This window comes from Mustelus asterias, unplaced genomic scaffold, assembly GCF_964213995.1.
Source record: "Mustelus asterias unplaced genomic scaffold, sMusAst1.hap1.1 HAP1_SCAFFOLD_74, whole genome shotgun sequence".
Classification (NCBI taxonomy): domain Eukaryota; kingdom Metazoa; phylum Chordata; class Chondrichthyes; order Carcharhiniformes; family Triakidae; genus Mustelus; species Mustelus asterias.
The window spans coordinates 1,390,881-1,417,567 of NW_027590134.1; the positions used below are offsets into that span (position 1 = coordinate 1,390,881).

General features: G+C 44.0%; 1 protein-coding gene and 3 non-coding genes across 4 annotated transcripts; 2 read left to right on the forward strand and 2 right to left on the reverse strand.

Moving 5' to 3' along the window:
* Positions 1–15,688: 15,688 nt before the first annotated feature.
* Positions 15,689–15,771, reverse strand: trnal-uaa (transfer RNA leucine (anticodon UAA)). The gene has a single exon. It is a non-coding gene; the product is annotated as a tRNA-Leu (tRNA).
* Positions 15,772–17,150: 1,379 nt separating this feature from the next.
* Positions 17,151–17,537, reverse strand: LOC144483485 (histone H2B 1/2-like). The gene has a single exon (XM_078202177.1). It carries the CDS (start codon positions 17,535–17,537, stop codon positions 17,151–17,153), a length of 387 nt encoding a protein of 128 aa, XP_078058303.1.
* Positions 17,538–19,409: 1,872 nt separating this feature from the next.
* trnag-ucc (transfer RNA glycine (anticodon UCC)) lies at positions 19,410–19,481 on the forward strand. The gene has a single exon. It is a non-coding gene; the product is annotated as a tRNA-Gly (tRNA).
* A 4,066-nt stretch (positions 19,482–23,547) lies between these two features.
* On the forward strand, positions 23,548–23,640 carry trnar-ucg (transfer RNA arginine (anticodon UCG)). Its single transcript has 2 exons — positions 23,548–23,584; positions 23,605–23,640. It is a non-coding gene; the product is annotated as a tRNA-Arg (tRNA).
* Positions 23,641–26,687: the final 3,047 nt, after the last annotated feature.

Here is a 26,687-nt window from a genome sequence, read left to right on the forward strand (position 1 = left end):
ATTCATGGATAGAAAATCAAATGGAAGGAGGCCTTTCACAAGCTCCTGGGTGGCTGAGAAGACGGCCGAGCGGGTTTGGCGATGGTCTGCACGGGTGAGTTTAAAACTCACTCTCATCATTAATCGACGGAACATTTAATACATTGCTACTCTGGATTTGAACACACTTGTGGTCTTCCACACTTTGCTCATGTCGGTTCTTCACAACAATCTTTAAACAAAGAACAAAGAACAATAGAGCACAGGAACAGGCCCTTCGGCCCTCCAAGCCCGTGCCGCTCCCCGGTCCAGGATTGAGTCCTGAATCCAGGATCCCCGCCCAATTTTCCAGCCTATCTACATCCTAATATCCTATCCACCGAGCTGTCCCTCACAGCTACGATGCTTTGTTCATCACAACCTATTTACTCACCCCCACCCCCCCCCCCCCCCCCCATTCCAGACCATGTGGTCTCCAGGGAGAGGCGAAAACCCAGAGTGAAAACCCCAGGGCCAATATGGGGAAACGAAATCTGGGAAATTCCTCTCCGACCCCCTGTGGCGATCGAAACGAGTCCAGGAGATCACACTGGCCCTGATCAGAAAATGCTTCCCAACCCTATTCATTTCCACTTCTCCTTTACGAACACCATCTGAATTCCCTGCCCCCGAGACAGGTTCCCAACTATCCGCAGTCTCTCTCTGTACTGGCACCAGCAAGATGATCATAGAATGAAGCCTTGAAACGAGAAACAAAGAACAATTAGCCCGCACCGCTCCCTGGTCCAAACTAGACCACTCTTTTGTATCCCTCCATTCCCACTCCGTTCATATAGCTGTCTAGATAAGTCTTAAACGTTCCCAGTGTGTCCGCCTCCACCACCTTGCCCGGCAACACATTCCAGGCCCCCACGACCCTCTGTGTAAAATATGTCCTTCTGATATCTGTGTTAAACCTCCCCCCCTTCACCTTGAACCTATGACCCCTCGTGAACGTCACCACCGACCCGGGGAAAAGCTTCCCACCGTTCATCCTATCTATGCCTTTCATAATTTTATACACCTCTATTAAGTCTCCCCTCATCCTCCGTCTTTCCAAGGAGAACAACCCCAGTTTCCCCAATCTCTCCTCATAACCAAGCCCCTCCATACCAGGCAACATCCTGAACTGAACTGATGTGATGGGAATTTCTTTCGCAGAGAGAAACTACAATCCCAACATTGAAGATCTAGTCAAGGTCTCAGACAAAAAGAATCACATTTCGCAGTGAATCTGCTGTGTTTTCTTCAACTTTCCGTTGTTATGACGTAACCTGTAAAGACAGCTCGTGAGCAGAAGTGTATTGGCTGAGCAACCCGCCTGCCAGCGGCTCCTTGGTCTCGTGGTATGACTCTCGCTTCGCGGATTGCGTTGTATGATCACGCGAGAGGTCCCGGGTTTAAAGTGACGAGCCCTCACTTCTTGCCAGTTTTGGTCCCAAATGCTGGTTGTTTATTTGAAAAAAATACGTTGCGTTTTAGATGGCGGGATTTACATATCTGGAGATCAGGTTTGAAATTCTGCAACACCTCGCGACAATTTTCTCAATGCTGCACATGGAGAAAATGAAAAGTTTTCAAGAATGTTCACCCACGTAACCAGACTGTAAACTTATCCCAATTAATCAATCAGGGCTGTCCATTGCTTATTGCGTCAGGGATTCTTGCATCGTGTGTTCAATTGTATTTTAGTCAGAAAGAAATTGCAGTTTGACAAAGCTGGGGGTCATTGTTTGGTTTTGAATTTATTATATTTTAACTATGCTCCAGGCGTTTCACTGAGCATGAAGTGATTGTTTGTGATGCTGTTCGGCATTCCACTCCAGAGGCAATTAACTCAGTGAAGGGGAGATTTGGAGAGGCTGTCCGTATTTGATTAGGCACTAGGACCGGGTGATATGCATCTGACGACACTGAAGGAAATGATCTACAATTGCGAAGAGATTGGAAATAACTTTCCAATTTCGGATTTACTCAGGTAACAATGTTTTCAACTAACTATCTTCAGTATTTTGAAGTGGTAACCGAGAGTGTTGATGAGGGTAATGCTGTTCATGCGGTTTACATAAACTTCCAAAAGCATAGAAATTTTTAATACGGCAGATTAAATTAAATGTATCAAAATGTGAATTGATTCGTTCTGAAGGAAGAACCCAGATTCAAAACATAAAATACATGGTACAATTCTAAAGAGGCAAATATGGACACACATCTCCCAAGTTGACAGGGATTGGCATAGAGGTTTTCAGCATGGAAACAGGCCCTTCGACTCAACTTGTCCATGCCGCCCTTTTTTAACGACGAAGCAAGTCCCAATTGCCTGCATTTGGCCCAGAGCCGTCAATAGCCATCTTACTCATGTAGGTGTCGAAAAGACAAAACTGTCCCCGCCTCAATGAGTACCTCTGGCAGCTTTTTCCAGACACGCACCACCCTCTGTGCGAAACAATTGCCCCTCTGCACCCTTTTGTATACACCCCCGCCCCGCACCCCTCCCTCACCCCCCCCCCCCCCCCCCGCACTCACCTGAAACCTATGCCCTCTAGTTTTAGACTCCCCTACCTTTGGGAAAAGATATTAATGATCTGCTGATCAATGCCCCTCATTATTTTGTCGACCTCAATAAGATCACCCCTGAGCTCTCGAGAAAAAAAATCACAGTGTCTCCAGCCTCTCCTTGTAACTCAAACCATCAAGTCCTGATAGCATTCTAGTGAATCTTTTCTGCACTCTTTCTATTTTAATAATATCCTTTCTCTAATAGGGTGACCAGAACTGTAGACAGGATGGTGAGGAGAGTGATTGTAATAAATCAGACGGTGTCCTGCTTTTTATTAATGGGGCACAGAGTACAAAAGTACAGAAGCTATGTCAAGCCTGCATTTAAATTGAGTTCTGTTTCACGTGGATATTGCTTCCATTTTCTGGAGAGAAAATTTAAAAAACAATATAAAAGATTTCAGAAGGCAGCAGAAATGTTTCACCAGAATAGTTCAATTGATCAAGAACTTTAGTTACTGAGAATGGTTGGATACGCTACGACTTCTCTACTCGGAGAAGAGAAGGTTCAGAGGAGAAATTGGGAAAAACATACAAATCCTCATGGGTCTGGTCTGAAGATTGACAGAAGTGTGTTCTCATTGTTAGTAGGATCGAAACCCAGAGGGCAGATATTGGAGTTAACTGTCAAAAGAAGCAACAGCAGCATCAAGGAAATGCTGCCTGAGAGAGGGTCACGGCAGGTTCACATGAATTCGATTATTCTTCGAAAGGAAAATATGCAGGGCAACAGTTAACCGACAAGGCAGTGAAACCAGGGGCCCGCTGAGAGCTAGCAGAGACAGATAGGGCTGAATGGTCTCCCTTTAAGTTGTTTTGTTTTTTAATAGTATTTGGGCGCCGCAGGACAGGTTTCATTTATTGACCATCCCCAGCTGTACTTGAGATTCGTGGTGTGTTTGAGACTCTGCAGTCCCTGGGGTGTAGACGCACACATAGTACTGTTCGGGAGGGAATTCCTGGATATTGAACTCGTGACAGTGAAGGACGGTGATATGCTTCCAAATCAGGATGGTGAGTGACTTGGAGGGGAACATTTGGGTGGAGATGTTCCCAGGCATCTGCTCCTCTTGTTCTTCTCGATGGTCACGATCCTGGGTTTGGAAGCTGGTGTATAAGAGTTCGGGGACTGGATCAGAAAGTAATTCCACTGACAAATTAAAAATCGTTTAAAGCAAGATGTTTGTTTAAATTACAGTTTAAAACGAACTCTAACAAATGAAGCAACTTAACTATCAACAATTGAACAATATTTAAAGAAGAAAGTAAACAACTAGAATTATTCATTTTCATTGTTTTCGTCCCAAATAAGCAACGTTCCACTTCAAAGTATAACATTATACGTTTTAAACAATTAGCACCCACAAGTATATTTTGTGAAATTATTTCAGAGTGTTTTGAATCTTTAAGAGAGAAATTGGTTTTTCGAAGCATCTTGTAGAAAATCTCTGCCTTCAAAAGCATGATGAAGGAACTGAAGAAAGTCCTTATTAGTCAGGAAATTGTATTGTCGGAACTGCTAGAATTAAAACACGACAAAATCCCCAGGGCCTGATGCTCTGCACCCCAGAGTACTGAAGGATGTGGCCCTGGATATAGTGGATGCATTGGTGATCATGTCCTGTTTTGTATCGACTCTGAAAGAGTTCCAATGGATTGGAGGTTCGCTAATGTAATTCCCCATCCCCATATGGGAATTTCTGACGTCGTGGAATAGAAAGCTCAAAAGTTCAGCATTTGGACAGTGATTACATTTCAATCAATCCTTTATTATCAGTGAAATGTTTTGGGACGTCCTGTCGTTCTGAAAGGAGCTAAAGAATTTCCAGTGGACCTCCGAAAGGACACAGAAAGGTTCGTGGGATGGGATGACATGTGGCAGATGAAGAATAAAGTGATTCATTTTGCTGGGAAGAACACAAAGAGGCAACATAAAATAAAGGGTATTATTCCAAAAGAGGATGCAGGAACAGCGGGAATATTGTGGACATGTGCATAAATCATTGAAGGTGACAGGACAGTTTTTAAGAGCCGTTAATGAAGCTTAAATTATCATTGGCTTTCTAACTGAAAGCAAGAAGTGAATACAAAATTGCAGTGAACAAATTGCAGATGTACTATTAGATAGCACATTTACTCTTCTTAGCCTTGCCCTCGCCTGAGGTGTGGTAATCATTAAGCTAAATCTTCACCAGTCAGCTCTCCCTGTTGAGAGGGGCACAGCGGATGGTCATTTGGGACGAAGCTGACTTTACCTTAATATCTGGGTCATCTTCAGTAAGAAGTCTCACAGCACCAGGTAAAGTCCAACAGGTTTATTTGGAATTTATTGAGTCAACTCACCTGTTGAAGGAGCAGCGCTCCGACAGCTCATGATTCCAAATAAACCTGATGGACTTTAATCTGGTGTTGTGAGACTTCTCAATACGCCCACCCCAGTCCAATGCCGGCATCGCCACATCAGGGTCATAGTTAAACTGCGTTTTTCATTATCTGCTGCTGTGTGGGGGTTGGGATCTTTCTCATTTTGTCTGTGGAATTGTGCGTGCACAAGCGATTTGTTCTGACCGTCAGCTCCCGGAACTGTGAATTAGTTGGAATTCATTCTGTATTTGCAAGCTCCGGGATTGTAAACGAGTTGATGTATCTCCTCATTTTGAATCTCCGATATATTTTTTTCAGCGTCGCTGACTGGGCCAACATTTTCTTTTGTGTTCATTCATGGGGCTTGGGCGTCACTGGCTGGCCAGCATTTATTGCCCAATCACAGTTGCCCGAGTGCAGTTGAGAGTCAACCACATTGCTGTGGCTCTGGAGTCACATATAGGCCAGACTGGGCAAGAATCTCGCTCCCTGAAGTTCCCTGGTGAACCAAATGGATATTCCGATAATCGAGAATGCATGAAAGCATAAATAGATTCTTGATTGCAGATATTTTGCATTGAATTCAAATTCCACCAGTTGCCATGGCGGGATGTGAGCACGGATCCAAACAGAAATTAGTTGAGTTTCGGGATCAATATTCCAGCGATAATACCACAAAGACATCGCCCCCAAATTTCCCTCCAACTGAGTGGCTTGTTCGGCCACCTTTGAGGGCAGCTCAGAGTCAACCACATTGCTGTTGGTCGGGAGTCACATACAGGCCAGACAAGGTAAGAATTCCTTCCCTAAAGAGCATCAGTTTATCAGTTGTTGTTTCTTTTTCTACGACAATCGATTCAAGGTAATTAATGGCAGACATTTTTATTGATGTCGAATTTCACCATCTGCCGTGGCGGTGGATGTGTGAGTGTTTATATGAGTGTGCGTGTGAGAGAGAGATTAACTCATTTTCATTCTGCTTGTGAGTGTGGATCAATCCCCTATATTCCTTCACAAACACTGTGATCCCTTTGCACCGATGAATTCTTATTCAAAAATACTTGTACCCTTGTGACCCTGATGGGCGTATGGGAGGTGTGCTGAGCTTTGAAGACAATGCCGCAGGGCGCTGAGTGTAAAACAGCCGATTTTAAAGCATGTGTGTTGGAAAGTGAAGAGTGACCTTGTCTGTGAGAAGATCACAGAAAAGCTGTTTCTGGAGCTGCGTCCAAGAGACAAGTTTTGGGTTGTCAGTAAATGAACTCCTGTAATGAAGGCACAAAATCAAAAAGAGGAAATGCTGGAAATGTTCAGCAGCTCCGAAAGCAGCTGTGGAGAGATATTCCTGTCGCAAGGATGTAACTCTACAATTGAATATTTCATGTTACTCAGATCTGACACTCTAAACACATTCATGTGAGGAACAGGTAGGGCGGGAATTGGGTCTTTGTTGATTTGGGCAAACAGAACAAGGCAGCAATGAGAAACCGCTCACCCCCCGGCGTCTTGGAGAAGGATGGGACTCAGATACGAGTCTCTGGCTGGATTGACAAATGGAAAAAACACATCGAGTTTTAAATGTAAGAACAATAATCGATTTGTCCAGAGTTTTTACGCTCGTTCCAGTGCAGGCAGGATGGCCGAGCGGTCTAAGGCGCTGCGTTTAGATCGCAGTCTCCTCTGGAGACGTCTGTTAAAATCCCACTCCTGACAATGATTATTCCGTCGCGAGGCACCTTCGAAACCCAAGGCATCTCTCACCTGGCTGCACATGGCTGCACATGGGCCGCAGATGCAGAGAAACAACGACGACCTGCAAGGTCCACTGCATCCTAACTTGGAAATATATCCCCTTTGCTGTGGCCAGCTCACAATCCTGGAACTTTATCTCGAACAGCAGTGTATGTGCACATACGCCACATGGACTGCAGTGGCTCAAGAATGAGTTCATTGCCAAATACTGAGAAGTATTTAAATTGAACAATAAATGCTTCCCAGGCCAGTGACACACATATCCCGTATAAATGAAGTATTAAAAAATAATCAACTTTAGAACAGGAAATTATGTGTGTGAATCAAATCCTGAACACGGCTACTTTTATACCAGATGTGTGCCTGAAAACAGTAAATGGAACCAGCTCACGATAAACCGCTCAATGTTTAGCGCAAGAGTTTCACTGAGTGATGTGTGCGATTCCATCTGATGTGCTTGTTCAATGTCGGGAAAGGCAGATTTGAAATAAAGAACAAAGAACAAAGAACAGTACAGCACAGGAAACAGGCCCTTCGGCCCTCCAAGCCTGTGCCGCTCCTTGGTCCAACTAGACCAATCGTTTGTATCCCTCCATTCACAGGCTGCTCATGTGACTATCCAGGTAAGTCTTAAACTATGTCAGCGTGCCTGCCTCCACCACCCTAATTGGCAGCGCATTCCAGGCCCCCACCACCCTCTGTGTAAAAAACGTCCCTCTGATATCTGAGTTTTACTTCGCCCCTCTCACCTTGAGCCCGTGACCCCTCGTGATCGTCACCTCCGACCTGGGAAAAATCTTCCCACTATTCACCCTATCTATACCCTTCATAATCTTGCACACCTCTATTAGATCTCCCCTCATTCTCCGTCTTTCCAGGGAGAACAACCCCAGTTTACCCAATCTATCCTCATAGCTAAGACCCTCCATACCAGGCAACATCCTGGTCAACCTTCTCTGCACTCTCTCCAATGCCTCCACGTCCTTCTGGTAGTGCGGCGACCAGAACTGGACGCAGTACTCCAAATGTGGCCTAACCAGCGTTCTATACAGCTGCATCATCAGACTCCAGCTTTTATACTCTATACCCCGTCCTATTAAGGCAAGCATACCATATGCCTTCTTCACCACCTTCTCCACCTGTGTTGCCACCTTCAAGGATTTGTGGACTTGCACACCTAGGTTCCTCTGTGTTTCTATACTCCTGAAGTCTCTGCCATTTATTGTATAACTCCTCCCTACATAATTTCTTCCAAAATGCATCACTTCGCATTTATCCGGATTAAACTCCATCTGCCACCTCTCCGCCCAATTTTCCAGCCTGTCTATATCCTGCTGTATTGCCCGACAATGCTATTCGCTATCCGCAAGTCCAGCCATCTTCGTGTCATCCGCAAACTTGCTGATTACACCAGTTACACCTTCTTCCAAATTATTTATTGATATCACAAATAGCAGAGGCCCCAGTTTATTGGGAATTCGGTGCAGTCTCGATCGGCCACTATGGGATTCAATTATTTTCTTTCATGAATCTATCCGAGATCCCATAACATCTGGAGAGAGAGAAACGGTCGTTCCCGTGAAAGGTCTGCATCTGAAATGTGAACGACCTCTATTTTCTCAGATACGTTCCAGATCTGGCAGTATCTCTTTTTTCACAAACACCACCAGATCTGGAGCTTATTTCCAGCATTCTGCTGTACCAGGAGTAGCAGTATCAGGCTCTGCAGCTGCGTTGGTTAAAGCGCCTGTCTCGTCACAGGTAGATCCTGGTTTCACGGACACGAGCAGTGCCTTGATTACTTTCACGTGATCTTTCAAGTGTTCATTGCAATTACTCAAGTTACAATGTCCCTTTCGTGCTCGTCAATATTGTCTTTCCCGTTAATTGGATGATCTACAAAGTTGAAACAAACACAGATTTCGCGACTCCCCACGAATATCTCGACTGTTTATTTACACGATTCAGTTATTTTCATCATTTTGCAGTAAAACAACATCCCCAATAAACCCAATGCTGTAAATTCTACAAAGACAGTTTTCCTTTTTTTTCCCTCAGTGAAATTCTAACACAGTCAAATGGCCTTAGAATGACACAATCCCGACAGTGCTGAAAGGGACCATTCTGCCCATCGGGCCTGTACCCAATCTCCGACAGAGAATCGCACGCAGGATCTTTCCACCCCGCTAATCTACCGATACAAACACCTTGGGGAATCTAGCATGGCCAATCCACCCAACCTGCTCATCTTTTGACTGTGGAAGGAAACCAGAGCACTCGGTTTCCTGGGATACCTTGCCAAGGTGAATGCAGCGTGAACAGCACTACAGTGTCGCACCATCCAGGACAAAGCATCCCACTTCATTCGCTTCCCATGCATAAAAATTCACTCCGTCCACGACCAACACACAATGGCAGCAGTGTCCACCATCTACAAGATGCACTGCAGCAACTCAGCAAGGCTCCTTTGCCAGCACCTTCTCAAACCCACGACCACTACAGCCTAGAAGGACAAGCGCAGCTGACACATCAGAATAATACCACCAGGTTGCAAGGCACTGATATTTAGCTGTTGATTGTAGTTATTGAGAAGTTGTTGCTGTTCCGTGTGTGTTCTTTAATCTTCTTTATCTTCCCAAGCGTAATATCGAATTGAAAAAAATACTGTTGCTAACCCAACCAGCGAATGTTGTGTCAAACTTTAAGAAAGCCCCCTGGAGTTTGCGATTTCTTCTCGAGTCAGTGGTTTCTTTGGGAGCTGAGTAAACAGGAACAGCATGGAGAGATGGCAGAGCAGGAAATGTCGGTGCCAATGCTGAATCATATCAATGCAGGAGCAAACTGCTTGTTACTGATCTGATCCAAAATTGGACTCTGATGGGATTCGAACCCACAAAGAACAAAGAACAAAGAACAGTACAGCACAGGAAACAGGCCCTTCGGCCCTCCAAGCCTGTGCCGCTCCTTGGTCCAACTAGACCAATCGTTTGTATCCCTCCATTCCCAGGCTGCTCATGTGACTATCCAGGTAAGTCTTAAACGATGTCAGCGTGCCTGCCTCCACCACCCTACTTGGCAGCGCATTCCAGGCCCCCACCACCCTCTGTGTAAAAAACGTCCCTCTGATGTCTGAGTTATACTTCGCCCCTCTCAGCTTGAGCCCGTGACCCCTCGTGATCGTCACCTCCGACCTGGGAAAAAGCTTCCCACTGTTCACCCTATCTATACCCTTCATAATCTTGTATACCTCTATTAGATCTCCCCTCATTCTCCGTCTTTCCAAGGAGAACAACCCCAGTCTACCCAATCTCTCCTCATAGCTAAGACCCTCCATACCAGGCAACATCCTGGTCAACCTTCTCTGCACTCTCTCCAATGCCTCCACGTCCTTCTGGTAGTGCGGCGACCAGAACTGGACGCAGTACTCCAAATGTGGCCTAACCAGCGTTCTAAACAGCTGCATCATCAGACTCCAGCTTTTATACTCTATACCCCGTCCTATAAAGGCGAGCATACCATATGCCTTCTTCACCACCTTCTCCACCTGTGTTGCCACCTTCAAGGATTTGTGGACTTGCACACCTAGGTCCCTCTGTGTTTCTATACTCCTGATGACTCTGCCATTTATTGTATAACTCCTCCCTACATTATTTCTTCCAAAATGCATCACTTCGCATTTATCTGGATTAAATTCCATCTGCCACCTCTCCGCCCAATTTTCAGCCTATCTATATCCTACTGTATTGCCCGACAATGCTCTTCGCTATCCGCAATTCCAGCCTTTGAATAGCTAACGTGCCATCATTTAGAAGTCCAATGCGCTATCCATTGCGCCACAGAGCCGCGTGCCAAAAATTCACTTTTCAGGTCCATACATGGATTCTTGACAATGTAGAAACGACTGGTAAGTTCAAAACTCTCGTCGTTAAAATGTCAAGAACTGTTCGAGGAACTTCATTGATTGCAAGTCATGTTGGGGCATCTTATGTCTGCTTTTTTTATACTTTTCCAATTTAATCAAATCAAGTCCAATTCAGAGTCTCAACAAGTTGAGACATTTCCGATCCAGGCTGGCAAGACAGGGCAAGCGACCATTTACCCTGTCCTGGGCCTGATCTACATGAGCCAAGCTGATTGGAGGAGGGAAAGCAATTCCTCCTCCAAGACTTGATCTCATTTGCATCTTAGCCAAAATGCCGAGATAGTGCTTTTAAAAATTTCTTCATATGAAACATATGAAGCTTCAATGTAACCTAATGACCTCAACCAAGTGCAGCATACACTTGATCTTTTAACGCGCCACAGAGCCACGTGCGAGAACTTTACTTTACTTGTCCTTATATGAATTTTTGACAATGTGGAAACTATTGATAAGTTCAATAATCTCGTAGTTAAAACGTCAAGGACTGTTAAGAGGGACTTCATTGATTGCAAGTCATGTTCGGGCATCTTATGTCTGTTAAAACGGCTGTGGAAATACAAACCTTTGTGTCCTTTATACAGGAAATCTGTCCATCACAGAATGATCCTCCCTGTCTCTCCTTCTCATTCTCCTGTCCAGCTTGGAGATTAGTCTCGCGGGTTTGATAGTCGGCAAACACATTCTACTCTATCTGTCACAGGACTGATCAGAACCTGTTCCCTGTTGCAGGGAAACACCTGCACAGAACACAACGCAAAGCTGGAAGCTGGAAATCTGAAACAAAAACATAAAATGCTGGAAATCCTCACCAGGTGAGGCAACATTTTTGACAAATGGAGATTTCCATAAAATCAGCTCCTGAAGCAGAGCACAGCTGCACAGTTTAAAGTTTCTTTTCATCAACAATGGATGTTCCATTCTATGATTTTGAACAATTCAAATTGATAATCTGCATTGTTCTTCTAGTCACCACAGCCTGAAAACCACTTCAGGTATTGATGTGACCCTTGGATTTTAAACTTGCAAGTCCAATCAAAATCTTATTAAAGCTACTGTATCCAACACCCGCTCAGTTCTTTGTGAAAGAGAAGGAAAATTGAAAATATATTTGAATAACTTTCCTTTGACGAAATTTGTACAGAAGCATAAAGGCGGGAATCACACCCAACACTTCATGAAACTCACCCGCAAAACATTGAAAGGTGACAGTGTTTATTCAAGGGATGTTCTATTTATTCATTCATTATTAATGGAGAATAGAAAAGTTGGAACAGTATGCAATCTGGGCAATATAACTGAACAAAGTGAAACACAATGGGTACTGGGCAGGATAAGCCTACCATGGGCAATATACAAAGTGAAGTGCGACATTGACTGAGTTGTCAGATGGAGTGAAGGTACATAGGAAAGTAGGTGCGCTAAATGTTTAATGATCACCGTACAAGTAGATGTGAAATGCAGACTTCAGGCTGGATATTCAGTGGGTTCTGAGATGTGTGGAGAGACTGCGGCATCTTGGCGTGATAAAGGTGCAATACGGATTAGGAGCGCTAAATGTTATTATATAAAATATAAATTGTTTTATATCGTCTCTCCTTGATCTTCGGACCAAGATGTATCAATTCACACTTCCTTACATTAATTAAGTTGCATATGTCACGTGTATTCACATTCCACCAGCCTGTCCATATCTTCTTGGAGTTTAAGAGCCGTGGGGTTATGCTACAACTGGACAGGACCTTGGTGAGACCACATTTGGAATACTGTGTGCAGTTCTGGTCACCTCACTATAAGAAGGATGTGGAAGCGCTGGAAAGAGTGCAGAGGAGATTGACAAGGATGCTGCCTGGTTTGGAGGGTAGGTCTTATGAGAAAAGTTTGAGGGAGCTAGGGCTGTTCTCTCTGGAGCGGAGGAGGCTGAGGGGAGACTTAATAGAGGTTTATAAAATCATGAAGGGAATAGATAGAGTGAACGTTCAAAGACTATTTCCTCGGGTGGATGGAGCTATTACAAGGGGGCATAACTATCGGGTTCGTGGTGGGAGATATAGGAAGGATATCAGAGTTAGGTTCTTTACGCAGAGAGTGATTGGGGTGTGGAATGGACTGCCTGCAGTGATAGTGGAGTCAGACACTTTAGGAACATTTAAGCGGTTATTGGATAGGCACATGGAGCACACCAGGAGGATAGGGAGTGGGATAGCTTGATCTTTGTTTCAGATAAACCTCGGCACAACATCGTGGGCCGAAGGGCCTGTTCTGTGCTGTACTGTTCTATGTTCCATGTTCTTGAAGATTATCAATATCCTTCTCACTAAAGTTCATAATCTTTTCAAGTTTTGAACCACTGGTAAATTTTGTGATTGAAACCTGTACACCCAGATATAGGTCAATAATATTTGTCAAGAAATGCAAGTTTCTCTCTATATACTACCCCAATTATAAATCGATAAAACTTTGTGTAATATATGCTTTAATAGGTTTGTACTAATAATTAAACCGTTGCATAATGAAATTCTAACTATGCTAAACAACAATGATTCAAAATGCCACTTGGTTGAAAAGAAAATACCGACTGGTGCTAATACTTTCACTTAAAAATACTTAAAAAGCATAGCCTTGCTGATTTATCGGTATTTACTGATGAATACAGAGGAAAGCAGCGTACTGGTAGATTTCGAATTGATATGGCCAACACATTTAGTATTCCGAAACTCCTCCGTCCCAGGTTCAATATACTGTGAAGATTTCCTGTCTGGTTTTTCCCTCTCTGCTGTCGAAAGTTCACTCTACCAGAGTGTGCTGACATCTATTGGGCGCAATACAGACCTGCAGTAGAGCGGAAATAAAATCACATTAACTATCGCTTTTGCAGAGACAGATGAAACAGGAATTAATGATTGGATGACAGCCTTAAATCCCATGGAGAATTCAATATTAATGTACTTTCCCATGTCGTCAATATAACTTGCAATTTGCTATTACCTGGAGCAGTTGAGTCGACTGGCACCAATGTACTAAAGGGGAACCGAGGTAATGAGACGATGGAGAATGAATTTCAGAGATAAGCAGATGCTGTTACATTGAATATGTTGAGTAGAGGATCGAATGGAATCATGTACTAATTAGAACAAAAGGACCGTTTCCAATTAGGTATCTTCTGGGTAGAATGTGTACAGATTTGCAAAATCTCTCACATAGGTTTATAATGAATATCACACACATATGTCGCACAGAGACAGAGCGATACAGAATGAGTCCTACACTCATACATACAGAATCTCAGAATGCATACAACAAAGAAAGGGAGACCACTCGGCCCTTTGTCTGTGTGCTGGTATGTACAAGAACGACTCAGCTCTTCCCTTTCCCAGTCCTTGTCTCATATCCCTGCAAATCCTTTCACTTCAGGTGCTGAACCCTTTCTCCTTTGACAGCCCTGATTTGATGCTGCCTCTGCCACAGTCTCGGGCAGTGCAATCCAGGTCCTAATCACTCAGCGCATTAAACACCATCCTTCCCTCCTTTGCCAATTGGAACAATTTTTTTTTTATTTTCTTTCCTTAGGCTGCACCCACAAACCCACCACCTCTACCACCTCGAAGGACAGCGGCAGCAGATACATGCGAGCACCAGCACTGCAATCTTTCCCATCTCCACCATCCCCCGCCTCCACACAACCCGCCCCCCCCCCCACGCCCCCCCCCCCTCGCCCCCGCCCCAAACCGGCGTCTAACCCACTCACCGCCCTGACATGGAAATACATCGCGGCTCCTTCACTGCTGTAGTGACAAAATCCTGAAAGACTGTTTGGCTAACAGCACTGGGGCTCTACCGACACCTCAGGGGCTGCAGCAGTTCAAGAAAACAACAAACCACCACCTGCTTAAGGTCAGTTAGTGATTGGCAATGAATGCTGGCCTCGTCAGTGATGCCCACGTCTCGAAATGAATAAGTAAATAAAAACTCGCAACTACAACCGGAGTCAGACAGATACAGAACACATCTCACTCACATGCATGTATTGGATAGAATATGAATCCCCAATCACATTCGCTAACAGAGGGTAAAACACAGTCGAAATTGGGCGATCGTTTTTAAGTTGCAGTACATGTGAGTGAGAACTATTTTCTCATCTATCAATCTTTGGTATTTAGTATGAGTTTCGGATTAATTAAATAACCTGCAGTCTCTGGGACTATTTATGAATTTGGATTAATTCCAAATAACTTTCCAGCACAGAAACAGACCACTGATGTGGTAGGTTTTAAGCAAACAATGTGTGTGAGTTTCAGCCTAGCATTAAATCTCTGTCAGTGTGAACACAATTGTGAAAGATAATGTATCTTTCAATCTGATACTGGATTGCGATGCAAGTTTCACCCAGGTTGTTCACATTGATTTGATCTGTGACACTCAGCCTGATTCAGAGTAAGAATTTTGACATGCATGTAAAATGAAGTCCAGTCTGGAATTGGGAGAGTGTCTTCCACCTGGCACAGTGCAAGTGAGGATTTAGCGTTAGTTTATAATTTATAGTTCAGTTCGTAGCCATCAAATTGATTTTGTAACTTTTAGTTTCATAAGCAGGGTAAGTTTTCAACTGGAGTTTGTGTTTGTATAGTAGCTTTCAGAATATCCGAATCTGAGAATGCATTTGAGATTTGAATGTGTACCTAATGTATGTGAGGGCAGACTGTGGGGATTATTGCGACCACATTTAAACCCCTGATTTGGTGATATGACTGGTATTTAACTCGAATCTCAGAGTACATTATTAAGGTTGTGTAAGTTTTAACAGAAAACCATCTGTCAGTTTTATCTGATATTTAATTTGGAGCTGAGGCTGCACTATTGTGGGATTGACGCAGCGATGATCTGATAATGGATGAGAATTTGGACTGGGATCGATGATTCCCCCTGTTAGTTGTACTGAGTTTGTTTTGATTTCTTATTGTCTCATGGAGTATTCTGCTGTGAAAATTCCAGTTTCTTGCATGCTGGTTCGACAAAGCATACCGTTCATGGAGGAGAAATAAAGCAGTGTCGTGAATGTCGTGTTAAAAATCTATTTACCAGGAGTGGGGTTCGAACCCACGAGGACATATGTCCATTGGATCTTAAGTCCAACGCCTTAACCACTCGGCCATCCTGGCACGAAAGCGTGGCGTGATGTGGACACGACATCTGGCTTTCCTGCTGTTAGAGCAGTGATTGAAAATGCGACTCTGGAATTATTTCTGCTGTCTCAGACGTGGAACTGATGAGCTGTTTATTTCTCCGTCAGTGACAATATGCGGAATGTGTGACAAGGAGCTGGCGACACTCTTCCCTTTAACTTCCGTGGACGAAATATCACATTTATTCTGGTTCCTTCAATTATTTGTCTGCGCGAACAAAGTACATTTGACAACTCAAATACACATTCCGTCAGTTTAATCTCGATTAATAATCATTGTGAGCGGTTTGCGAGGTTGAAGCCAGACTCTCGCTCTGATTGGTCACTGTCATTTCAATCAGGTTCGTAACAAATCGGAGAGCCAGGAAAAGATATGGGAGGTTTTGATTGGTTTACATTTTCAATTTGGAAAAGCCCGCCAGGAAAAATAGAAAATAACCGAACGCCTGAATGTTCAGGAAACTTTCAATCTCACACTTTATCATCTGTTTATTGTATTTTACCTCACAGAATCCTGGCGCTATTTTAGGAACAGTTTGATTTTCTCAATCTCGTATCTGTCACCAGCGGAAATAAGACCCCGTTCAGCAATTTAAAACGGAGCAAATCTCAGCTCACTGGAAAAGCAGAAACAGAGATTACCAGCCAACGCCTTCACACAGGCTTCACAGGGACAGAGGGAAAGGCTGATTTCTGATCCTCTCCCCTGAAAGCGGCTGGGAATATTACAATCGGAAGTGTGGAGAGAATCCCCGCCATATCCTGCCGGTTGAATCGGCAGCATTGTGTCCGGAGAATCGGGGCAGCGGGGAGTGGGATTGGGGGGGGGGGGGGGGGGGGCGGGGGGTTCGCTCCGATGGGCTCAGTGTCCTGAGTGTGCACAAATCTCGCTGATTCCGTCCTCTGTGAAAACTGCGGAATACACAGATGAGCCCGAGAAGAACCTCTTCATTCCCGCCTTTCCTCTGTTCCGGCTGCAACGCCGAGATCACCCGAGATCAATAAACATCATTGTATTATGAAGTTAATTCACCAATTGTTAAAGCTCTGAATATAGTTATTATTAAATTTAAGTAATGGCTTCCTAATATTGTGTTTCTCCTCATTGCCCCTCACAAATCCCAGACTGAGTTTAATAATCCGCTCTCAGTTCAGTTTGATTGTCCCATCAATGTGAAAGCGTGTGTGAGGGGCGGGTATGAAGTCCCATTCACAGCATTCTGTAACGGGACAAATCCCTATTCTCCAGAAATAGATTTCTCATAAGGGAAAAGATGGCGCAGCTTTTTCACAGAGATTGTGGGTGGCTCTTAAAAGAGCCGTTGTGTTTGGGCTGTTTTCAGTCCATGGGGTGTTTTACTTGGAGCTGCTGTACTTGGTCACCGCCTTTGTCCCTTCCGATACGGCGTGCTTGGCCAGTTCCCCGGGCAGCAGCAGGCGCACGGCGGTCTGGATCGCCCGGGAGCTGATGGTGCTGCGCTTATTGTAATGGGCCAGGCGGGAAGCCTCACCCGCGATGCGCTCGAACATATCGTTCATGAACGAGTTCATGATGCTCATGGCCTTGGATGAGATGCCGGTGTCAGGGTGAACCTGCTTCATCACTTTGTAGATGCAGATGGAGTAACTGTCCTTCCTCCACTTTCGCCGCTTCTTCCCGCCCTTTGTTACCGGTTTCTTCATCACTTTCTTCGTTTCCTTCTTGGGAGCTGGTTTCGATGTTGATTTCTTCTCATTAGCCATCTTCAATTTCACGGAGAATTAAAGCAAATACCTTTGGGAGGGATTTCAAGGATTGCGAATCATCGGAACGGCGATATATTTTCAAGTCAGGATGATGTGCGTCACGAATTGGAATTTAGAGGTGGTCGTTCTTTCTCTGCATCTGCTGTCATTGTGCTGCCAGGTGATTTATTGGGTTTGGATGGTGCCTCGCGAAGGAAAAAGCCTTCGACCGCTCGGCCATTCTGATTACACGGGGCGAGCTGTAAAATCTCTGCCTAAATTGATTTGAATTCCATCTTTATTGTTATGACATTTAAATCTCTGTCTCCGCATTGAATGATTGAGGATAAACTGAACACTTATTTTGAGGTTCACGGACCAAGGTGAAGGTAAGACTCAGAGTTCCACAGGTTTGAGGGATGAAAAGTCCAGCACCATTCCATATTCTTCATCCAAATGAGAAACTCGAGCTGGCAATCGATTCAAGTCAGGACACCGGCTTTGGGTAGGAGTTTGCCAGCATGAGAATATGTGGTTTCAGAAGCTCCAAAGCAGACGCCAGCTTCATTTGCGGTCCGAGTGGCAGATTTTGTCTTTCCAGAATGGGCTGTTCCGCCATGAAAACTAGTGCCGGGTTAGGTGCAATGGTCATGTAATATTGCCCCTTCGGGTCAGGAGCGTTAGCATGTTAAATACGTGAGGTTCCGGGGATAGGGCCTGCATGGGATTGTTGTTGGCACGGGTTCGATGGGCCGATTGGCCTTCTTCAGTACTGTAGGGATTCTATGAAGTTTGGGCGGCTGTTTCACTTCTCTGAGAACATTGATAACTGTTCTCTGATAACCTTAAAACTTCTAACCAGTCAATGCCTGTTTGTGAATTGGCCATGAATAGGGCTGACATTGAAACGGTTCATATTGAAGCAGTTACAGAAAATTGATTCTTGAAGAGGTGTTAATATAATGCTTTCAGAGACTGTCGTAGCTCCTTAAAAGATCAGTTGCGCTTGTTTTTCGTTTGTTCATTAACTTTGTAAATCTATTTGGAGTGGGTACAGTTGGTTAGTATTTGTGCCTCTTGCTTGGCCAGCTCCGCGGGCAGCAGCAACTCCATTCCTGTCCCAATGTCTTGACACAAACAGCAAATCCAAATTATTGTTCACTGCGGCCATCTCCTGGCTGAACGCGTGTTGTGCAGCAAGGTCGCCATTCATTCAGAACCTTTTTGGATTGGAGTGAAATAACATCAACATGTTTCTTACCAATTAAAATGATTGCAAAAAATGATATTAACCAAATTCCATGTTCCAGAGATCTATTTTCTGATTGGGCGATGCTGCTCACCCCGATCTACGGAAAATGTAAACCTCCTAGAAATGGAATGTCGTTTATAGGATTCTCTCATCTCTGATTTCTATGCCACCTCGTTGCTAATGTATTCGTTCCGTAAATGCACGGGGAGTGTTAGAGTTAGGTGAGCGATGGTGGTGTAGTGGTCACAGTGCGTGCATTTGACCAAGAGTCAGTTCCTGACCATCACAGTGGTGACGTATTTAATTAGCTATCGCGGGTAAGAACAGCAGAGGGTCACTCCTAAAATGAAATTCACTGAATATTCTTATTATCAATGAGTTACGAACGGAAAATTCAGCTTCAATTTGCTTTCAGTGTAAACTTTGTTTCAATGGAAGAACAGATCTCAAAACTAATCAATGAGTTCTCAGTCAGAAACAACAGTAAAAAAGGTAATTTAAACTGTCCAGAAAAAGGAGACAAGCCAAGTTCAGTTTATGAACTGTGCTATGGACAAACCTGGTGTCTCATGAAATCAGCAACTAAGGAAGTTGCCTAATTATATCTAATGAAAATAAGGGGGCTCTCAGCAGAACAAGCGATGGTGGTATAGTGTTGAGCATAGCTGCCTTCCAAGCAGTTGACCCGGGTTCGATTCCCAGCTATCGCATTCATCATTTTTTTAGAATCTTATCCACGGTCTCTTGCGTTTCAAAACATGTGGACAAAAACAGCGAGAACGCAGCATTTGACGGCAGTGTCATAAAATGGACTTCACGTTTGCATTTCATTTTTCCGGACCGAAAATTCGGCTTCAGTTTCTTTATACTGAAAGCAAATACTGAAATAGATGAACACGTCTCTGATCTATTAAATGAATTCTCAGCCAGAGATAAATATATAAAACAAAGGGAACCGAGCACGGTTGACCTCCCTGACTGTGATCTCAATAATCCTGAAGAAGTCAATATGAACATTGCTGAGGTGGTTGCATCGACTGGCCAATAAGCAGCTGCGATGGCCGAGTGGTTCAGGCGTTGGACTTGGAATCTAAATTTGCTTTCAGTGGGAAACTTTGTTTAAGTGAAAGACCAGGCCTCAAAACCAAGAATTGAGTCCCCAGAAAGGTACAATATTAAACTGTCCAAAAAACGAAAGTAAACAATTTCAGTCGACAAACTGCATTACGATACACCTGGTGTCCGATGAATTCGGCGACTAAGGTAGTTCCGTAATTATAACGAATGAAAATAACAATTAATGAAACAGAGCGAGAGATGGTGCGATAGTGGTGAGCATAGCTGCATTCCAAGCAGTTGGCTCGAGTGCGCTTCCCGGCCATCACCTTGATAATTTACTTCGGACCTTATCCACCGTCTCTTGCGTTTCAAAACATGTGGATATACTAAAGTTCGAACAGAACAATAGGCGGTAACGAAATAAAATGGACTTCCGTTTAATTTTTTTTTCGGACGGAGAAATCGGTTTCAATTTGTTTATACTGAAAACAATATTGAAATAGAAGAACAAGTCTGAACTAATAAATGAATTATCAGTCAAAGAATAGGACACCAAATAAAAGAGGAACATATTTCAGCTCACACTGTTCTCTGCACAATCCTGGTGCCTGACGAAGTTAAGATGATGTGGAGATGTCGGCGTTGGACTGGGGTAAACACAGTAAGAAATCTCACAACACCAGGTTGAAGTCCAACAGGTTTATTTGGTAGCAAAAGCCACGAGCTTTCGGAGCGTTGCTCCTTCATCATGTGACTCCAGCTAGTGGCTTTTGCTGCCAAATAAACCTGTTGGACTAAAACTGGTGTTGTGAGACTTCTTATGAAGTTAAGATGAACATTGCTGAGTCGATTCCATCACTTTGAGAAATAAGCAGCTTCGATGGCTGAGTGGGTAAGGCGTTCGACTCGAAACCCTCGCTTCCTCGCGCAGGTTCATGCCGTGCGCGCAGTGACTGAGACGAGAAATGTTTAATTGGCTTCTCCAGGGCAGTCGATTATATTGATTTGTAATTTACTGTGGTATTTTTCTATAATGATCGGGAACTATGCTGGCATCGACAAGATAGGCCGAATGGTTTCTGTGCTGCAACTCCCTTCCATGAGAAAAATCATGACGTAGGAAGAAAGAAAAAGAGCACTATCAGGACACAAGGACAAAACTACATCTCATTTCAGAGTAACATTCTTGTTTAATGACATACAAGGCGTAGGAAATACACTTCATCAGAATGCATTGCATGAATGAGAATATCAAAGTGCTGCTTCGATGATAAAATATAATGTTCATTCAAAAAATGCTACAAGCTGTTTATTGCTGGGCGTTAGGTATTCCTGCTTAAAACATCTTGGGAAAGGAAGGAACATGTCGAATATCGGGAATTATAAACACATTGGAACGTTTGCAAAGGAGGATTATAGATATTCAGAAGACATCTGGAAATGTCATGTTTGAATTAATTTCAAAATGTCTTTGGATTAAGTTGTCACTTTGCCCAGGACTCCAAAAACAAGCGATAAAGGGATGGAATATATTCAGAGATGAGAGAATTCTGTATCCAAATCGATGTTGCTTTAAAATAGTCCAATAATTTCTGACACATTGAACCGTGCTGGGCAGCTCATTTAGAAAGCGATTGTTGTATTGTTTACGCACAAGATATATTTCTGGTACAATATGTCCCAGACCGACAAAATTATATCCAAGAATGTCTGGAAAATGTCTGTGAGAGTCAGACCTGGATCCGAAATGAAACTAGCGGTGGCGGCACAGAGCAGCTTAAAGGCAGAGAGCAGACGGAGCAGAGACAAGCTGTTGTCAGCTCCCGGCTCCTCCAGTCTCTCTGTGTTTCACTCTCCTCACAAACTCTCCCACTGCAATTAAAATTGGACACTCCAGATTCTCAGACTGTCCTACTTCTATGACTGAAATCTGAAAATTTCCCGTTGAGAAATTTCCATCTGAATTCAGGGCAGCAATTTCCATTTCAACATGTCTCTTTGCTGAATTGATCGCGCTCTCTCAGTCGAGCGCTGACTCAGAGTTCGTTTGTCGACTGAAACCTTAAAATCGACCAAAACTTTCGCTTAAATTCTTTCTTCAGGTCTGAGCAGGACAGCAGCACGATCTAATGACAAGAGAATCTTTCGAGTTGACACAAGAAGGGCTGGAGAATCCGGAGCGGAGTGCGGACACACAAACACTAACATTTGTCTAACCCAGCCGCCCCTTTAACACACTCTCGCTGGCACAATGTTCACCTCTGCACATTGACAGATCAAACTCTGTCTCAGATTGACAGCCCCAGGACTTCGCCTCCTCGCTCTGTGCTGTGGATTCTCGGGCATTAGTTGGAGTTTCACAGGTCAGGAACTGTTAAAACCGCTGAGGCCGGCGATGCTCACAGTGTCGGTGCCCCAGATTCAGGGGGCTGCAGCCAATTAGAGCTGTGCCTGGGTGAACCCAGAACTGGTTGAAATTATGATCTTGTTCACAAGCTGAATTCTATTTGGTCAGATGAATGTACAGATTGTGTGCACTCAGTTACTAACCCACAAATTCCCCCCTTCATATAAAGTTGATGAGAGGGCGTGGAGGGATAGACAGAGACAGAGTGAGTTAGGGCAGTGAGACACAGACGGCCAGACAATGTCTCAATTACAAAAATCCTTGTAAATTCCGGCTTTTTCCAGAAAGATTATCTTGGAGAAACAAAAGCTGCAGCCTCAGCTCTCAGTGATATTGTAACAGAGACACAGTATTAATACCACACTCAGGAACAGAGCTGCATTTTGACAGAAGAGATGGGGAGAGGCAATAGGAACTGAATGGTCCAGTTCTAGACTGTGTGCAGGCTGACGGGGACCTGAGGTTCAAAGATGCCTTTGATGGAAAGAGTCGTCAGGAAGGCGGATTGGATCATTGGCTTCGTAAGTCGAGGCACTGAGTATAAAAGCAGGGAAGTTATGCTCAATCTTTATGAAGTTCTGATCAACTGCAGCTGTTTTTGGATTGCACCCAGGCCCGGTAAGCACAGCTTAGAAAGTGCGTGAGGGTCCTTATGAGGGGGGAAACGAGATTTACTGTTTTGGATCCAGCGATGAGGGATTATACCGACAAGGTAATGCTGGATAATTCGGAGTTTCTCTCTGCAGCAAACGGGATTGAGTGGTGCTGTCCGAGAGGTGTAAAATACTATAACACATTGAACTAAGGCACACAGGGGGAAGTTGCTGCATTAGCTGCGAGCAGAAGTATTCAGGGACAGGTATTAAAGATTTAAGACAGGATACGGAGGAGGCATAGGATCCCGACAGTGCGGAAGGAGGCCATTCGGCCCAGACATTCTGCACCGACTCTCCGACAGAGAATCGCTCCCTGTAACCCCACGTAATTACGCTGCTTATCCCCCTGAAAATAAGGGTCAATTTTGCCTGGTCAATCCACCGAATCTGCACATCGTTGGAGATGAGAGGATACCGGAGCACCCGAAGGAAACCCACGCAGACATGGGGAGAACGGGCAAACTCCACACAGACAGGCACCCAAGAATGATAGAAGTGGACTTTAGTTTCCGGCCGTTCACAAACTCTGGGGATTCCCCTTCAATTTTTTGGCATCTGGGAATCAGAGAAGCATCCAAAAACGGAACTGAAAATAAATACAATCACGGCAGTTATTCACATGGAGCTAACATTTGGAACGGCATGGCATCTGTTGACCGCGTGGCCTAATGGATAAGGCGTCTGACTTCGGTAGTTCTGTGCGGTGATGATATCAGAAGATTGCAGGTTCGAGTCATGTCGCGGTCGTTTTATGCAGAAATCTGGTAGAACTAACGGCAAACCGAGATTTCCTTCTTCAGCTGAAAGCTCTGCATTGTATTGCACACACTGCAGGGCGCTTTCTCTGAATGCATTTCCTTCTTGATCTGTTCATTAAATTTTCTCATCTCTTTATTTTATTCTCCTCCCAAGAAATCAATATTTTTTGTGTGATCTTAATAAATAATTGATGCTCCCGAATGGAGCAACAGGCTTTGCAGCAAATGGTTTCATAAAATTCTGTGGAGGAAAATCTAATCTCCTCAGGAAGAGGTTTAATAATGAGCTGAGTGAACTGTTTCTGTTTACAGGGATGAAAGGTGATGGGGCTGGTTATCCAGAGGCTGGCACTAATCTTTGGGGACACGGAGTAAATCCCACCACGGCAGCTGATGAAATTTAAAATCACTATTTAATCAATCTGGAATTGAAAGCTGGTCTCAGTAATGGCGGCCTTGAAACTACGGTCGATTGTTGTAAAATATAATCTGATTCACTGATGCACTACAGATAAATAAGTCTGGCCTCCTTAACTGGTCTGGCCTACATGTGACTCCAGACCCAGAGTAAGAGGGTGACTCTTACTCGACCTCTGAAATGGTCAAACAAGCCATTCTCAATTGAAGGGGAATTAGGGTAGGGCAACAAATGCTGGTCCTTCAGGCGACACCAACAGCCCATAAAAAGAAGAATCATTGAGTAGAAAGAGAATGGCCTGGTAACGGACTCAGAAACTGGACCCTTCTACTCCTCCAATAACAAGGCTGAGGAATGGCCTGATCCTGGGATTTAAATCAGTGATAGATTTTGAAAAAAATCATTTCGATCAAATGGGACCAGAGATGTGCAGATAAGAATTTATCTCACTCATACATGCCATTGATGGTTGGTAGTTCTAGGGCAATGATGTACATCCGACCAGTGTATCAGCGCATCCTAAGAGTGTGAGGGAAATTCCATCAGTAATTCTTCCCCGACATCCTCCAGATTGAAGCGAGGTAGCATTCATGCCGATGACTGGGAGGAACTTGAAAATTGGCGAAACATATCCGCCAATCTGCAGCACACTTTAATGAGGCAAAATGGCGGCAGAGAAGAAAGTAACAGAGAAGAAAGCTCTGTGGACCGAGAATGGGCCTGTTCACTCACATGAAGACCCATAGCAGAAACTCACGGCCCTGAATGGATGTCATCCTCGAGTCGAGGGACAGACAACGATAACAACTGCTTGTTGCAAAATACCTATCATAAAAAACCACGTCCAACATTAGTATTGTTAAAATTTTCCACTCCCAATAGAATTTGAACAATTCTTGTTTGTTTGTCCCTCTCTGGTCTGTGAGCTTCGCTCTACCTGAATGTGCTGACCTCTACCGGCCGCAACTCAGAACTTCAAAAGAGGGAAGACATTCACATCAAGTGAGGGTGTTGCAGGAATGGGTCAATATGAAGAATTAATGCCGGGGTGTGATAGGATAGACCTCGTAATTTAATTGTTAAATCCACGATAGAAATTACTCTTAAATTATCATTGCGTTGGCAGCATTTGCAATTTGCTATCGGCTAAAGCGTTGGAAGTTGGCTCGTTGGTCTTGGAGTATGATTCTCGCTTGGGGTGGGACTGGCGTGCTAGAGGTCCCGGGTTCAAAATCTCGGACAAGCCAATCCACCGTTTATTAAATCGGGAGCAGGTTTGAGCTCACGAGCATTCCTGCAGTGAATATATCACTGCAGAATACAAGAAGAAACGATTACTCGATTTAAATTTCGGTTGTCCCAAAAAAGATACAGAAGGATACGAGACAGGAAATTTGCCAACAAACTGGGAAGAATTTTGGGCGGCACGGTGGCTCAATGGTTAGCACTCCTGCCTCAGCGCCAGGGTCCCAGGTTCAATTCCGGCCTCGGTTCACTGTATGCAGTTTGCACGTTCTCCCCATATCTGTGTGGGTTTCCTCCCGTAACCGAAAGACATGCGGGCTAGGTTGATTGTCCATGTTAATTTGACCCCCGTGTCAGGGGGATCATCAAGGTAAATGAGGGTTACAGCACCATGGCCTGGGTGGGAATGTGGTCGGTACAGACTCCACGATTGGAGACGTTTAGCACAGCTGTATTTAATGGAAAGCAGGGTAAGTGTTGGAAGGTGAATGGACTTGAGAGAAAAAGATGAAATAGTTTGGGTTGAGGATCGTGTCGAGCAGTTGATCAATTGGAAAAAAGTTGTCCCAGTTTCATTGAGGTATATTATTTATTGAATTATCCCAGATCTACAAAGTGGCTCAGAGACTGGGAGACAAACAATAAATCGGAATCACAGTGTGAACAAAGGACAGAGTGATACAGAGTGCATCATTCACTCATATACACCCACAGAGACTGACAGATAAACAATGAATTCCACTCTCAATTCCTGCATCACACACCAAGGGACACAGAATGGTTTTCACGTCCATACACACAGAATAGTTACAGCACAGGAAAAAATAATCGGACACTTTGTGTCTGGGAATTGTCATCTCCATAGAAGCTCAGCTATCGCAGCCCACAGCTGAAAGCACGGCAGCAAAATTTGCAGAAGACACAATATATGTCGTAAAGTAACTTGTGGAGAGGGGAGGACGAAAGGAGCTTGGAGATAGTTATAGACAGGTTTTGTGCATGGGTAGAAACCTGGCAACTGGAATATAATGTGAAGTTATTCACTTTGGCAGGAAGAGAACAAAATCAGATTATTACTCAATTCTAGAAGGGCAGCAAACTTCCCCAGATGCAAAGGGATCCCGTTCTTCGAGTGTACGAGTCACAAATATTTAGTATGCGAGAATAACAAGTAACAAAAAAGGTAAATGGAATGTTTGTTACAAGCATTTAATCATGTAAGAAAATAATGTTATGCTTCAGTTGTTTAGGTCATGAGTGAAGTATCTCGAATATTGTCTGAAGTTTTGGTATCCATATCTAATGAAGGATGTAAATGCGTTGCAAACGGTCCAGAAGAGATGACAGTTTGATAACTTGAATAGTTCGACAAT

Excerpts from the sequence above, each read along its gene's own strand:
- LOC144483485 (XM_078202177.1), bottom strand. The coding sequence starts at position 17,537 with ATGGCTAATGAGAAGAAATCAACATCGAAACCAGCTCCCAAGAAGGAA.